Source organism: Chiloscyllium punctatum, chromosome 41 (genome assembly GCF_047496795.1).
Source record: "Chiloscyllium punctatum isolate Juve2018m chromosome 41, sChiPun1.3, whole genome shotgun sequence".
Classification (NCBI taxonomy): Eukaryota; Metazoa; Chordata; class Chondrichthyes; order Orectolobiformes; family Hemiscylliidae; genus Chiloscyllium; species Chiloscyllium punctatum.
The window spans coordinates 29,776,283-29,789,856 of NC_092779.1; the positions used below are offsets into that span (position 1 = coordinate 29,776,283).

Genomic DNA, 13,574 nt, shown 5'->3' on the forward strand with positions numbered 1-13,574 from the left:
AGAAACTGGGACTGTTCTGTCTGAAGGGGAGATGGTTGAGAAGAAATTTGATCATGAGGGAAACTGTTCCTTTAGTTGAAAGGATGTGAGAGCCCCAGGGCTCCAACTTTCAGCTGATGGTAAAATAATCTAAAGGTGACATGAGAAGAAATTTGCTCACTCAGCAAATGGGGAGCTGGAACGCATAACCTGAGAGTGTGATAGAGGCAAACTCAATCGTGCTTTATAAAATAAATTGAATCATTATCTAAAGACAGAAAGGCAGGAGATTGGCACTATGTCGGTTGTTCTTGCAGCAACCCAGCACAGATACAGAGGGCATATTGGCGTCCTTCTGTATGTGAAGTAACCATTCGATGATTTTAGTATTAAATTTTCACTTTTCTGTTTTACTTACATTACTAGATTCCCATCATCAAACAATCTTAGTTTGGTTCATACGAAAATGACTTGAGTATCACAGCTGTAATGTTCTGGATTTTAGTTGTGGTTCTGATCTGTGCTTCTCTGATATGGTCCTATTTTAGTGTCTTTCATTTTAATTCTTCTTTACAGCAGCCATGCCACTTCCTGATGTTATGTTCTGCGCTCAGCAGATTGAAATCCCACCTGAGTTTCCGGACATTTTAAAACAGTTTACAAAAGCTGCCATCCGGACCCAGCCACGTGATGTTCTTCAGTGGTCTGCTGCGTGAGTAACACTTATGTATATCGGAACTAACAGGTTCAAAATTGCATGTCTTTTTATATTGAGACATTGAGTTGAAAAGCCAAGGTTGTAAAAGAATAGAATTAAAACAGAACATGCTGGAAATATTCACCAGTAGAGTCAGCATCTGTGGAGAGAAACATAATTAACCTTCTGGCTTGATGGCCTTTCTTTGGAACCGAAATTGTTAGATGCGTAACAGATTTTAAACAATGGAAGTGCTCAGCAGGTAAGGCAGCATGTATGGAAAGGTGCCTAATGTTTCAGGTCTTTAGCTCCAAAAGATGGAAGACACGGTAGGTTTTGAGAAAATGAAGGAGGCATGGGTCGGAAATTAGTAAAACAAAAGAAAGTGTTTTATTGGGTGGAGAGCAGGTCAGATTAAATGACAAAACGTTTTATAGTACAGAGCCAAAATCCAGGCTCTGTAATTAGCTTAAATCTGTTATGTCACTAATACTTTGACCTTGATCTGAGTTTCTGACCCCGTATATTCTAGTAGAAGCTGCCTTTGTGGTCAGTGTTAAATGCTTTCACCTCCACAGTCCTGGTTCAATTCCCAGTCAGGGACTGAAGACTTGCTATTTTAGAGGGGCTCTTGGGATACAGTGATAGTATCCCCTGAGTTCAGGTTCCTCCAGAGGTGCGTAATAACAGTGGATAAGAAACTTCTCACTTTAAAGAACAGCCATTTAGATGTTTGTCCTGACCTTGTCTCTACTGGCCACAACATGCCTAATGCTAAATCTCTCACCCACACCTTTATCTCCGTCTAACCTATGTGTTTTTTCCCTCTCCTAGCTGCCTTCCCCTCTTTTCCATCCTCTGGAGACTTCAATTCTTCAACATTCTGCTGCACATGTCCTTGAAAATAAATAGCTCTTCTCATTGTTCATGCCATTCAGTTTTTAAATTGCAAAACTATTCACAAATACTTATAAACAGGAATTAAAAAAAACACTTAACGTACTCAGACTGTTTGGACATTTGAAGCATTATTTATTTAACAAAGTAACCATAGTGTGGATAAGGGGTATTTATGTTATCCCTGAAGGCTTTTTCAGCTTCACCTGTAGTGAACAAGTTACTGTCTTTCCCTGGTCATTGTTTGAGACTGTACCAGACTGTTTGCATTCCTATTTAAACCAGAGTGTAATCTGCTAATCCACCCTGTCACCAAGACAACCTGCTTTTGCCTCTGTCATAGTGCTCATCTCCTTCCTTGCTTCAGCGCATTTACCATTGAACCCCTCATCCATAACTTTCTATCTTTTACATTTGCCAATTTCCTTGAACCTTCCATCGACTTAAGCTTATCCATTTCTCTGTTTTCCATTTCCTAAATCATATCAAGTACCACTCAAACACTTTTTTTGCACTGGCAGAACTGCGGTGGCTGACTGACAGGAAATTAATTTAAAGTTCTCTTACTTATTTTCATATCCCTCTCCTTCCCTGCCGTGATAATGTCCACACCTCTACAATTCAGATTTCAGCATTCCACCAACTTCGGCCTCTTCCACCTCCTCATTTTAATTGCCCTCCATGAACAGCTGGGAGAAAGTGAGGACTGCAGATGCTGGAGATCAGAGTCGAGAGTGTGGTGCTGGAAAAGCACAGCAGGTCAGGCAGCATCCAAGGAGCAGGTCAGCATTTCGAACATAAGCTGTTCATCAGGAGTCCTGATGAAGAGGTTAGGCTTGAAACATCAACTCCCCTGGTCCGGATGCTGCCTGACTGGCTGTGCTTTTCCAGCAGCACACTTTTTGAGTCTCTGAACAGCTACTGATGTAGTTAGCTAGGACATGATCTCTAAAATTTCCTATCAAAACTTCTCAGCCTCTCTACATTCCTCTCCACCATATCGATTCACTTTAAAATTTATCTGTCTGATCATGCTTTTGGACACCTGTTCTAATCATTTATTATATGACTCAGTGTTCATTTTATCGGATGACCCTCTGGTCACATTTTGCTGCCTTACTTCATATTATTTGCTGCAATGATTCAATTATGTCCTGGCCTTCCGTTACAAGTAGTTAATTTAATCTGAGATTGGTTTGGTTCTCATATTAATATAATTTCTATCTTCAGTTTTAATTAGTCTTCATTTGTCCTGGAGAATCTTGTCTTGTCTCACTGAAACTGGATTTTGGCTCCTCTTGAAGTCTAAAGCAAACTGCAAATATTTCACACATTCAATGTATCCAGGGCAGAATGAGTTACTCTCAAATTTGCTTCATCTTTAGATGGCCATTTCATTATGTAACTCCAAAATTCAGTCTGAGCTTGTGGGCATAAATTAAAATTGTGATGTCATGACATTTGTATGTTCAAAAAACATAGGAACATAGGAACTGCAGTAGGCCATTCAGCCCCTCATGCCTACTCTGTCATTCTAGATTATGGCTGATCACCTACCACAATGGCATTCTCCCATGCTTTCCCATAATTCCTTGATGTCACTAACAATTAGACATTGATTGATCTCTATCTGAGCTTCCACAGCCCTTATTATTAGCAACAAGAACTTTCACCCATTTGTGCCTTTGATGTAAAAACTATCCCAAAGTTTTCACAGAAACTTAAGTTGAAAAATATAAATGAAAGTTATTAGGAGGGATGAGGTAGAACAGGGAGTAGCAGCAGTTGGGGAGACAGTGAGATAATAGAGGGAGTTACATAGTATGTGATTTAGGTGCTGATGAAGACATGGTTTCCAAAAGTGGGAGAAGAGTGATTACAGTGAAAGAACATAAACAGTTTAAGTAAGCTATAGCCATTAGTTTTAATACTGTCCCTTTCCTACAAGAAGTACATCTATTGATGAACCATTTTTGCTCTGATTAAGAACAGAATTGTCTGCCCCCCCTTCATTTCACCAATGCCCGGGGAATGACTGTGGTAGTTTTAAAGGAATAAAATGTAGAAGATGCTTTAAGAATTCTATCAGAAATACTCCCTTCTCCAAGCTGTGACAAGATGGTGCATTCATAACTATCCTATAGATTACTATATGGCTGAAACTAATGTCACATTTTGATCACTGTTGTTAATTTAGGTATTTTTCAGCGTTGTCTAAAGGTGAAACCCTTCCAGTGAAGGAACGGTATGAAATGCCAGTGGCAACTCAGAAAAATAACACTGGTCTTACACCAGGTCTTCTGAAGATTCTGCACAATCAGGTACCATACTAGAATGTTAAAGAATGCCCTTTAAGACTACTATTAGAGACAATCTGAAAATCACTGCCGAAAAGGACCACAATTCCTTGCTTGCATTTATACTCGTTAAATGTTCCCAGTTTTCTTTGAAAAGACTGGACAGATTGGACGCAGGGATTTTGTTTACCCTGGAGAAAGTGAGGACTGCAGATGCTGGAGATCAGAGCCGAAAATGTGTTGCTAGAAAAGCGCAGCAGGTCAGGCAGCATCCAAGGAGCAGGAGAATCGACGTTTCGGGCATGAACCTGAAGAAGGGCTCATGTCTGAAATGTCGATTCTCCTGCTCCTTAGATGCTTCCTGACCTGCTGCGCTTTTCCAGCAACACATTTTCGGTTTTGTTTACCCTGGCTGTTTGTGTTAAGATCTTTCTAAGCTGTCTTTCATATTATCTATATTATTTGTCTGGGAGATCGTCAGGATATGGGGAAGCCATTCCAGACTGAGATGAGGGGAAATGTCTTTGCTGAGGCTGGTGAACCTGTGAAACTCTTTGCTGCAGAGAGCTGTAAGCGCCAAGTGACTGAATATTTTTAAGAATGAAGAAAGTAGATTTCTAGAGACTAAACGTATCAAGGATAACTGGGAAGGAGCTGGGGAATACCATTCTGATAGAGGATCGACCATAATTATGGTGATTGGAAGAATGAGCCCAGTGGGTTGAATGGCTTACCCTTGCTCTATTTTCCATATTTCTGTCATCTTGTAGAGCCAAAAGAGGTTCTATGCGATAATAATTATTTATTTGCCTGCTGCTTTCTAGATTTGGAAGTGCAGTGTAATGAATTGAATTGGATCAAACATTGATGTTCCTGTATTAAAGCTGATCTGATGGCTCAAAATTGATAATCAAACACAACACACCTGATAGGAATGAGAAAGGAATGCTGCCCATTGGTATCCTTGTGTCACTTTTTAGCTTTTTAATTACTCTCATATTGGCTCATGTGCCCTGGATAGGACCATGGTTGCAATTTAGAGGGATGTCCACTTGTACAATCTCCCTTTGTTGGATATTTTCTGATCTTTCCCAATAGTGCAAGGAAGTTCATGTGCCAAGAATCATTATTTGTTCTCTTCTGCATTCAAAAGGAATTCTGGTAGATGTTGTAGAATCTGTGTGGGTAGAGTTGAGGGAAGGTAAGAAAATCATAATGGGAGTTATCTACAGGCCTCCAAACAGCAGCCAGGATTTGGGGCATAGGATACACCAAGATATAGAAAAGGCTTGTAAGAAAGGCAAGATTACAATGATCATCGGGGATTTCAGTGTGCAGGTGGATTGGGAAAACCAGGTTGGTAGTGGATCACAAGAAAAGGAATTTGTGGAATGTCAACGCGATGGCTTTTTGGAGCAGTTTATGATGGAGCCCACTAAGAAACAGGCAATTCTGGATTTATTGTGTTGCAGTGAGGAAGACTTGTTAAGGTGAAGGAACCCTTAGGAAGGAGTGACCATAATATGATATAATTTACTCTGCAATTTGGGAGGGAGAAGGTGGAATCAGATGTAACGGTATTATGGTTTGAAGAAAGCCAACTACAGAGGCATAAGGGAGGAGCTGACAAGAATTGATTGTGAGAGGAGCCTAGCAGGAAAGACAATGGAACAGCAATGGCAGGGGTTTCTGGGAGTAATTTGAGAGACATAGCAAAAAATTCAACCTAAGGAAAAACAAGCACACTGAAGGGAGGATAAAAACAATGACTGCAGATGCTGGAAACCAGATTCTGGATTAGTGGTGCTGGAAGAGCACATCTGTTCAGGCAGCATCCAAGTAGCTTCAACCATGGCTGACCAGGGAAGTCAGGGACAGCATAAGTTAGTTAGTTAAGAACAAAATTAAATCTATGGTATTGAATGACATAGCGTCGGATGATGTGGAGTCTGTGTGGGTGGAATTGAGGAACCACAAAGGCAAAAAAAACATAATTGGAGTTGTGTATAGACCTCCTAACAGTGGTCAGGACCAGGGACGCAACATGTACTGGGAAATAGAGAAAGCATGTCAGAAAGGCAAGGTTACATTGATCATGGGAGACTTCAATATGCAGGTGGACTGGGTAAATAATGTTGATAGTGGATCTAAAGAAAGGGAATTCATGGAATGCTTACAGGATGGCTTTTTGGAACAGCTTGTCATGGAGCCCACAAGAGAGCAGGCTATTCTGGACCTAGTGCTTTGCAATGAACCAGACTCTATAAAAGATCTTAAAGTAAGGGAACCCTTAGGAAGTAGCGACCATAATATGGTAGAGTTCAGTCTGGAGTTTGAAAGGGAGAAAGCAAAATCGGATGTAATGGTGTTACAGTTGAATAAAGGTAATTATGAGGGCATGAGAGAGGAACTGACTAAAATAGACTGGAAGCAGAGGCTAACTGGGAAGACAGTAGAGCAAAAATGGCAGGAGTTTGTAGGTATAATTGAGGACACTGTACAGAGGTTCATTCCCAAGAAAAGAAAGATTAACCGGGGAGGGATTAGACAACCTTGGCTGACAAAGGAAGTCAGGAAATGTATTAAAGAAAAAGGGAGATCCTATAAAGTGGCTAAGAACAGTGGGAAATCAGAAGATTGGGAAGGATACAAAAGCAAACAGAGGATAACAAAGAGTGTAATAAGAAATGAGAGGATCAAATATGAAGGTAGGCTAGCCAGTAATATTAGAAATAATAGTAAACGTTTCTTTCAGTACATAAGAAACAAACGACAGGCAAAAGTAGACATTGGGCCACTTCAAACTGATGCAGGAAGCCTAGTGATGGGAGATAAGGAAATAGCAGGAGAACTTAACAAGTACTTTGCGTCAGTTTTCACAGTGGAAGACATGAGTAATATCCCAAAAATTAAAGGGTGTCACGGGGCTGAGTTGAGTATGGTTGCCATTACGAAAGAGATAGTGCTAGAAAAGTTAAAAAGTCTTAAAATTGATAAATCTCCTGGCCCCAATGGGATACACCCTAGAGTTCTGAGAGAGGTGGCTGAGGAAATAGCAGAGGCATTGGTTGAGATCTTTCAAGAGTCACTGGAGTCAGGAAAGGTCCCGGATGATTGGAAGATGGCTGTTGTAACCCCCTTGTTCAAGAAAGGATCAAGGCAAAAGATGGAAAATTATAGGCCAATCAGCTTAACCTCGGTTGTTGGTAAAATTCTAGAATCCATCATTAAGGATGAGGTTTCTAAATTCTTGGAAGAGCAGAGTCTGATTAGAACAAGTCAACATGGATTTAGTAAAGGGAGGTCATGCCTGACAAACCTGTTGGACTTTTTTGAAGAGGTAACAAGTAGGTTAGACCAGGGAAACCCAGTGGATGTGGTCTATCTAGACTTTCAAAAGGCCTTTGATAAGGTGCCACACGGGAGGCTGCTGAGCAAGGTGAGGGCCCATGGTGTTCGAGGTGAGCTGCTGGGATGGATTGAGGATTGGCTGTCTAACAGAAGGCAGAGAGTTGGGATAAAAGGTTCTTTTTCAGAATGGCAGCCAGTGACGAGCGGTGTCCCGCAGGGTTCGGTGCTGGGGCCACAGCTGTTTGCATTATATATTAATGATTTGGATGAGGGAACCGGGGGCATTCTAGCGAAGTTTGCCGATGATACGAAGTTAGGTGGACAGGCAGGTAGTACTGAGGAAGTGGGGAGGCTACAGAAGGATCTAGACAGGTTGGGAGAGTGGTCCAGGAAATGGCTGATGGAATTTAACGTGAGCAAGTGCGAGGTCTTGCACTTTGGCAAAAAGAATAAAAGCATGGACTACTTTCTAAATGGTGAGAAAATTAATAAAGCCAAAGCACAAAGGGATCTGGGAGTGCTAGTCGAGGATTCTCTAAAGGTAAACATGCAGGTTGAGTCCGTGATTAAGAAAGCGAATGCAATGTTGTCTCTTATCTCAAGAGGGTTGGAATATAAAAGCAGAGATGTACTACTAAGACTTTATAAAGCTCTGGTTAGGCCCCATTTGGAGTACTGTGTCCAGTTTTGGTCCCCACACCTCAGGAAGGACATACTGGCACTGGAACGTGTCCAGCGGAGATTCACACGGATGATCCCTGGAATGACAGGTCTAGCATATGAGGAACGGCTGAGGATACTGGGATTGTATTCGTTGGAGTTTAGAAGATTAAGGGGAGACTTAATAGAGACGTACAAAATAATACATGGCTTGGAAAAGGTGGATGCTAGGAAATTGTTTCCGTTAGACGAGGAGACTAGGACCCGTGGACACAGCCTTAGAATTAGAGGGGGTCATTTCAGAACAGAAATGCGGAGACATTTCTTCAGCCAGAGAGTAGTGGGCCTGTGGAATTCATTGCCACGGAGTGCAGTGGAAGCCGGGACACTAAATGTCTTCAAGGCCGAGATTGATAGATTCTTGTTATCTAGAGGAATTAAGGGCTACGGGGAGAACGCTGGTAAGTGGAGCTGAAATGCGCATCAGCCATGATTGAATGGCGGAGTGGACTCGATGGGCCAAATGGCCTTACTTCCACTCCTATGTCTTATGGTCTTATGGTCTTATAAAAGCAAAAGAGAAAGCATATAGTTTGGTGAAGGGCAGTGGGAAGCCCGGGGCTTGGGAAGTCTACAAAGATCAACAGAGGACAACGAGAAAAGAAATAAGGAGCGAGAATATTAGTTATGCAGGTAAGCTAGCCGGTAATATTAAGAAAGATTGCAAGAGTCCCTTTAGCTATATTAAAGGTGAAAGACAAGCAAAAGTGGACATTGGGCCATTAGAAAATGATGCTGGAGAAGTAGTAATAAGGAACAAAGAAATGATGGAGGAACTGAGTAAGTACTTTGTGGGAGTCTTTACAGTGGAAGATATGAGTAATATCCCAAAAATTCCAGAGAGTCTGGGGGCAGAGATGAGAATGGTGGCCATCACCAAGGAGAAGGTGCTAGAAAAACAGGAAAGTCTGAACGTGGATACATCACCTGGACCAGATGGGCTACACCCTAGAGTTCTGAAGGCAATATTGGAAGAGATCGTGGAGGCTTTAGTAGTGATCTTTCAGGTATCACAAGTCAAAGAGGGTCCTAGAGGACTGGAGTATTGCTAATGTAACTCCCTGTTTAAGCAGGGAGAAAGGCAAAAAGTGAGAAATTATAGGCTGATTAGTCTGACCTCAGTTGTAGGTAAGACTTTGGAGTCCATTGTGAAGGATGAGATTTCTGAATACTTGGAAGTGCATGATAAAGTAGGGCAAAATCAGCATGGTTTCATCATGGGGAGGTCATACCTGACAAATCTGTTAAAACCCTTTGAGGAGGTAATGAGCAGGTTAGACCAAGGAGAGCCAAAGAATGTCATCTATCTGGGCTTCAAGAAGGCCTTTAATAATGTGCCGCACAGGAGGCTACTGAGTAAGATAAGGGCCCATAGTGTTAGAAGCCAGATACTAGCATGGATAGAAGATTGGCTGTCTGGCAGAAGGCAGAGAGTGGGGATAAAAGGGTCCTTCTCAGGATGGAAGCCAGTGACTAGTGATATTCCACAAGGGTCGATTTTGAGACCACAACCTTTCACTTTACACATTACTGATCTGGATGACGGAACTGAGGGCATTCTGGCTAAGTTTGCAAATGATACAATGGTAGGCAGAAGGGCTGGTAGTATTGAGGAAGTGGGGAGGCTGCAGAAAGATTTAGATCGGTTAGGAGGGTGGGCAAAGAAGTGGCAGATGTAATACAGTGTGGAAAAGTATGAAGTCATGCATTTTGTGGGAAGAACAGAGGCATGGATTATTTTCTAAATGGGGAGAAAATTTAGAAATCTGAAGTGCAAAGGGACCTTTTGGTATGCTTTCCTTAATTGGTTAAAGTGTCGAATATAGGAGTTGGGAGGTAATGCTGCAGCTGTACAGGACATTGGTTAGGCCAGTTTGAAATATTGCATGCAATTCTGGTCTCCTTCCTATCGGAAGGGTTTTGTGAAACTTGAAAGGGTTCAGAAAAGATTTACAAGGATGTTGCCAGGGTTAGAGGATTTGAACTATAGGGAGAGGTTGAAAAAGTGGAGCTATTTTCCCTGGAGCATCGGAGGCTGAGAGGTGACCTTATAGAGGTTTATGAAATCATGAAGGGCATGGATAGGATAAATAGTCAAAGTCTCTTCCTTGGGGTGGGAGAGTCCAGAATTAGAGGACATAGGTTTAGGGTGAGAGAGGAAAGTAATAATCGAGACCTAAGAGGCAACTTTTTCACACAAAGAGTGGTGTGTGTATGGAATGAGCTGCCAGAGCAAGTGGTGGAGGCTATTACAGTTGCAACATTAAAAGGCATCTGGACGGGTATATGAATAGGAAGGGTTTGGAGCAAATTGGGCCAGGTGCTGGCAGGTGGGACTAGATTGTGTTGGGATACCTGGTCGGCATGGACGAGTTGGACCGAAGGGTCTGTTTCTGTGCTGTACATCTCTATGACTCTCTGACACGGGAGTCCTAGTCCAGGATTCTCTCAAGGTAAACTTGCAGATTGAGTTGATAGTTAGTAAGGCAAATACAATGTTGTTATTCATCTCGAGAGGACGAGGATATAAAAGCAGAAGTGTATATCTGAGGTATTATAAGGCTCTGGTTAGACCACATTTAGAGTATTGTGAGCAATTTTGGACCCTACACCTCAGGAAAGATGTATTGGCCCTGGAGTGGGTCTAGAGGCGGTTCACGAGAATGATCCCAGGAATGAAAGGCTTAACATATGAGAATGTTTGAGGACTCTGGGACTATATTCAATGGAGTTTGGAAGGATGAGAAGGGTACTGATTGGAACTTTCAAAATACTGAACAGCCTGGAAAGAGTGGACATTGGAAAGGTGTTTCTATTGGCAGGAGAGATGAGGACCTGAGGGAAAAACCTTAGAATAAGTGGATGACCCTTTAGAATGGAGTTAAGGAGAAATTTTAGCCAGAGAGTGGTGAATCTGTGGAATTCATTACCACAGAAGGCTGTGGAGACCAGGTTGTTGAGTGTATTCAAAACAGAGATAGATAAGTTCTTGATTGCCAAGGAATTATGGGAAGGAAGCAGGAAAATGGGGTTGAAAACCTTATCAGCCATGACTGAATGGCAGAGTAGACTTGATGGACTGAATGACCTAATTTCTGCTCCTATGATCTTATGGTCTTGTGGTTTTATACTTGTCAACCCAGAAGACCTTTGTGCTGAGAACACATCTGTCAAAAGTTGAAATAGTAAAAATGATTTGGCGAGGCAGAGGCTGTGGAATTAGAAGGTGAGGGAGGAACAGGAGATTACAGCATTGTGCGATGAAAAGAGTATAATATATATTGACATTTTTGGAAGTTGGATTTTTCAATAGAGGCAGTGGGATTTTGGTCAGCTCTGTGAAGTTTTTTATCTCAAAAAGTCAGGAAGTCAACTTGTAATTGTGAGCTGAAAGTATGTGACTGCAATAAAATGTTCGGAAGAACCCCTATAGTGTTAATGGATAAGATGGTTATATTGGGAAGTTTATGACAGGCAGCATAAAATGAACAAAGTCATCAGTTCAGTTCAGAAGAAACAAGAGTATACAGTAGTTCAGTTCAGGGGAACAGTCACTGCAGCAGAACTGGTCTCCAATCTTCCACGCCAGAACACATAAAAAAGTCTTCAAGTTGCTAGGACTGAGAAAGTTTAGGCCTTCAAAATTGTTAAACATTCATGCGCACAGTTTTTGAAAGTATAAGTAAAATTGTCCACAAAAAAGAAACTGGAAGTAGTCAGTTAAGTACAAGCATAAAGAGCTGAGATAGAAGTACATTTTTTTAAAGACTTGACTCTGTAACAGGTTGAAATGTGGCATTGCCATCTGTGTTAAGATCTTTCTAAATTGTCTTCTGTATCTGTATTGTTTGGTTTGTATTTCTCTTCACTGTTTATGTAATAAACATGTGGCACTGTTAAAGAGCTTCTGCATCCTTCTGTGAATAAGTTCCAGTGATTAACACTGTTTTAACTAAACAAATACAAATTAAACTGGAGAGAATGCAGAAGAGATTTACCAAGATGCTGCCTGCGCTGGAGAGTCGAAACAAATGAGGAAAACTTTGATAGGCTGGAGTTGTTTATCTTGGCTATGCCAAGGTTTGAGATAGGACCTGATAGAGGTATAAAAGATCATGAGGAGCATAAATAGGATAGATAGGAAGTTATTTTCTCCATTTTCAGAACAATTAATAACCAAGTAACATAGATTTCCCATTAGAGATAGTGGTCTAAAAGGAGAATTGAGAAATTTTTTATTGTCCAGGTAATGGTGGAAGTCTGGAACTCACTGCCTGAAAGAGTGATCGAGTAACCCTCATTATTTTTAAGCAGTATTTAGACATTTGCCTGCATTGCCATAGCCTCCAAGGTCAAGATTAGTGTAATCAGATCTTTGTTGACTGGTACGAACACAATGGGCCTAATAGCCCTTTCTGTGCTTTCAATGTCAGTATGAATCTGCCAAGCCAGTTTCATACTGTGATCTGACTTATACAGTAGTACCAGCTGCTGGAATCATAACAAAGTGGAGGCTTGTCTGAAATCCAGCTTTATTGAGTGTAAGAGTGATCTGTGACATTTGAAAAGTAACAGGTACGCTGAAGTTCTGAACATAAAACAGGAGTGTTGTGCAGAAGTTTATTGCACAGATTAGGCTTCCAAAACAACTTTGAATGTAACTAAGATGTTTCTGGAATTAGAAGACATAAGTGTTTATTGTTTTATATCTTTGACGAAGGCTAAACTGAGAAAGTTAGCTGATAAATTAAAGATAGAATGAAAAGCAGGATCTCACAAGAATGAGATGCTTAAAGTAATTAGCTAGAATTTAGAATTAAAAAGAGAGAAATCTGAAATTGCGATGTCACAGCTAGAATTAGTGACAATTCAGATAGAAGTGAAAAAAGAATTTGACTTAGATAAGACTTAGATAGACATGGGTTGATAATGAGAATCAGGTTCTGAATATATTAATTCAAAGGGAGACGCATTTCCTCATTGTTCAGACCAAGGGGATAAACCAATTAAATTGCTGAAAGATAATGGAGCAAGTCTCTGATACTGACTGATGATACCATTTGTCTTGTAGGAGGTTTATGAAGGAGAAAATATTACTAAGTGGAATATCAAACTAGTCCAATTGCACGGTGTTGCATTAAAGAATGATTTGGTAAATGGAGGACTTGTAGTTGGAATCATGGAACAAACCCCCATGGAAGGAAGTGATTTTATCTTGGAGAATAACCTGGCTGATCCAAAAATATTGGCCTCACTGAAGTTGTCGAGAAGGTGGTGCTGGAAAAGCACAACAGGTCAGGCAGCATCCGAGAAGCAGGAGAATTGATGTTTTGGGCATCAGCCCTTCATTAGGAATTCCTCTTGAAGGGCTTATGCCCAAAACATCGATTTTCCTTCTCCTCAGATGCTGCCTGAACTGCTGTGCTTTTCAAGCACCACACTCTTGACTGTGATCTCCAGCATCTGCGATCCTCACTTTCTCCTCAATGAAGTTGGTAGAACACCCAGCAGTGGTGGAAGAAACTGAGATGTTGCAGGAGAAGCACTCTGGATTGTTTCCTGATCGTGTTGTAACAGAATCTCAGGCTCACAGAACTGGCCAGGAAGGGGAGTAGTCTGTGAAAAAGGAGGTG

General features: G+C 41.2%; 1 protein-coding gene across 1 annotated transcript in view; it reads left to right on the forward strand.

Annotated features, from left to right (window-relative positions):
• ropn1l (rhophilin associated tail protein 1-like) overlaps window positions 1-13,574 on the forward strand; it is a 61,506-nt gene that overhangs the window by 15,833 nt on the left and 32,099 nt on the right. The window contains exons 2-3 of the mRNA XM_072560993.1: window positions 556-691; window positions 3,771-3,894. Of these exons, the coding sequence (XP_072417094.1) occupies window positions 561-691; window positions 3,771-3,894 (255 nt within the window). The 5' untranslated portion in view covers window positions 556-560. The remainder of the gene's footprint in view (window positions 1-555; window positions 692-3,770; window positions 3,895-13,574) is intronic.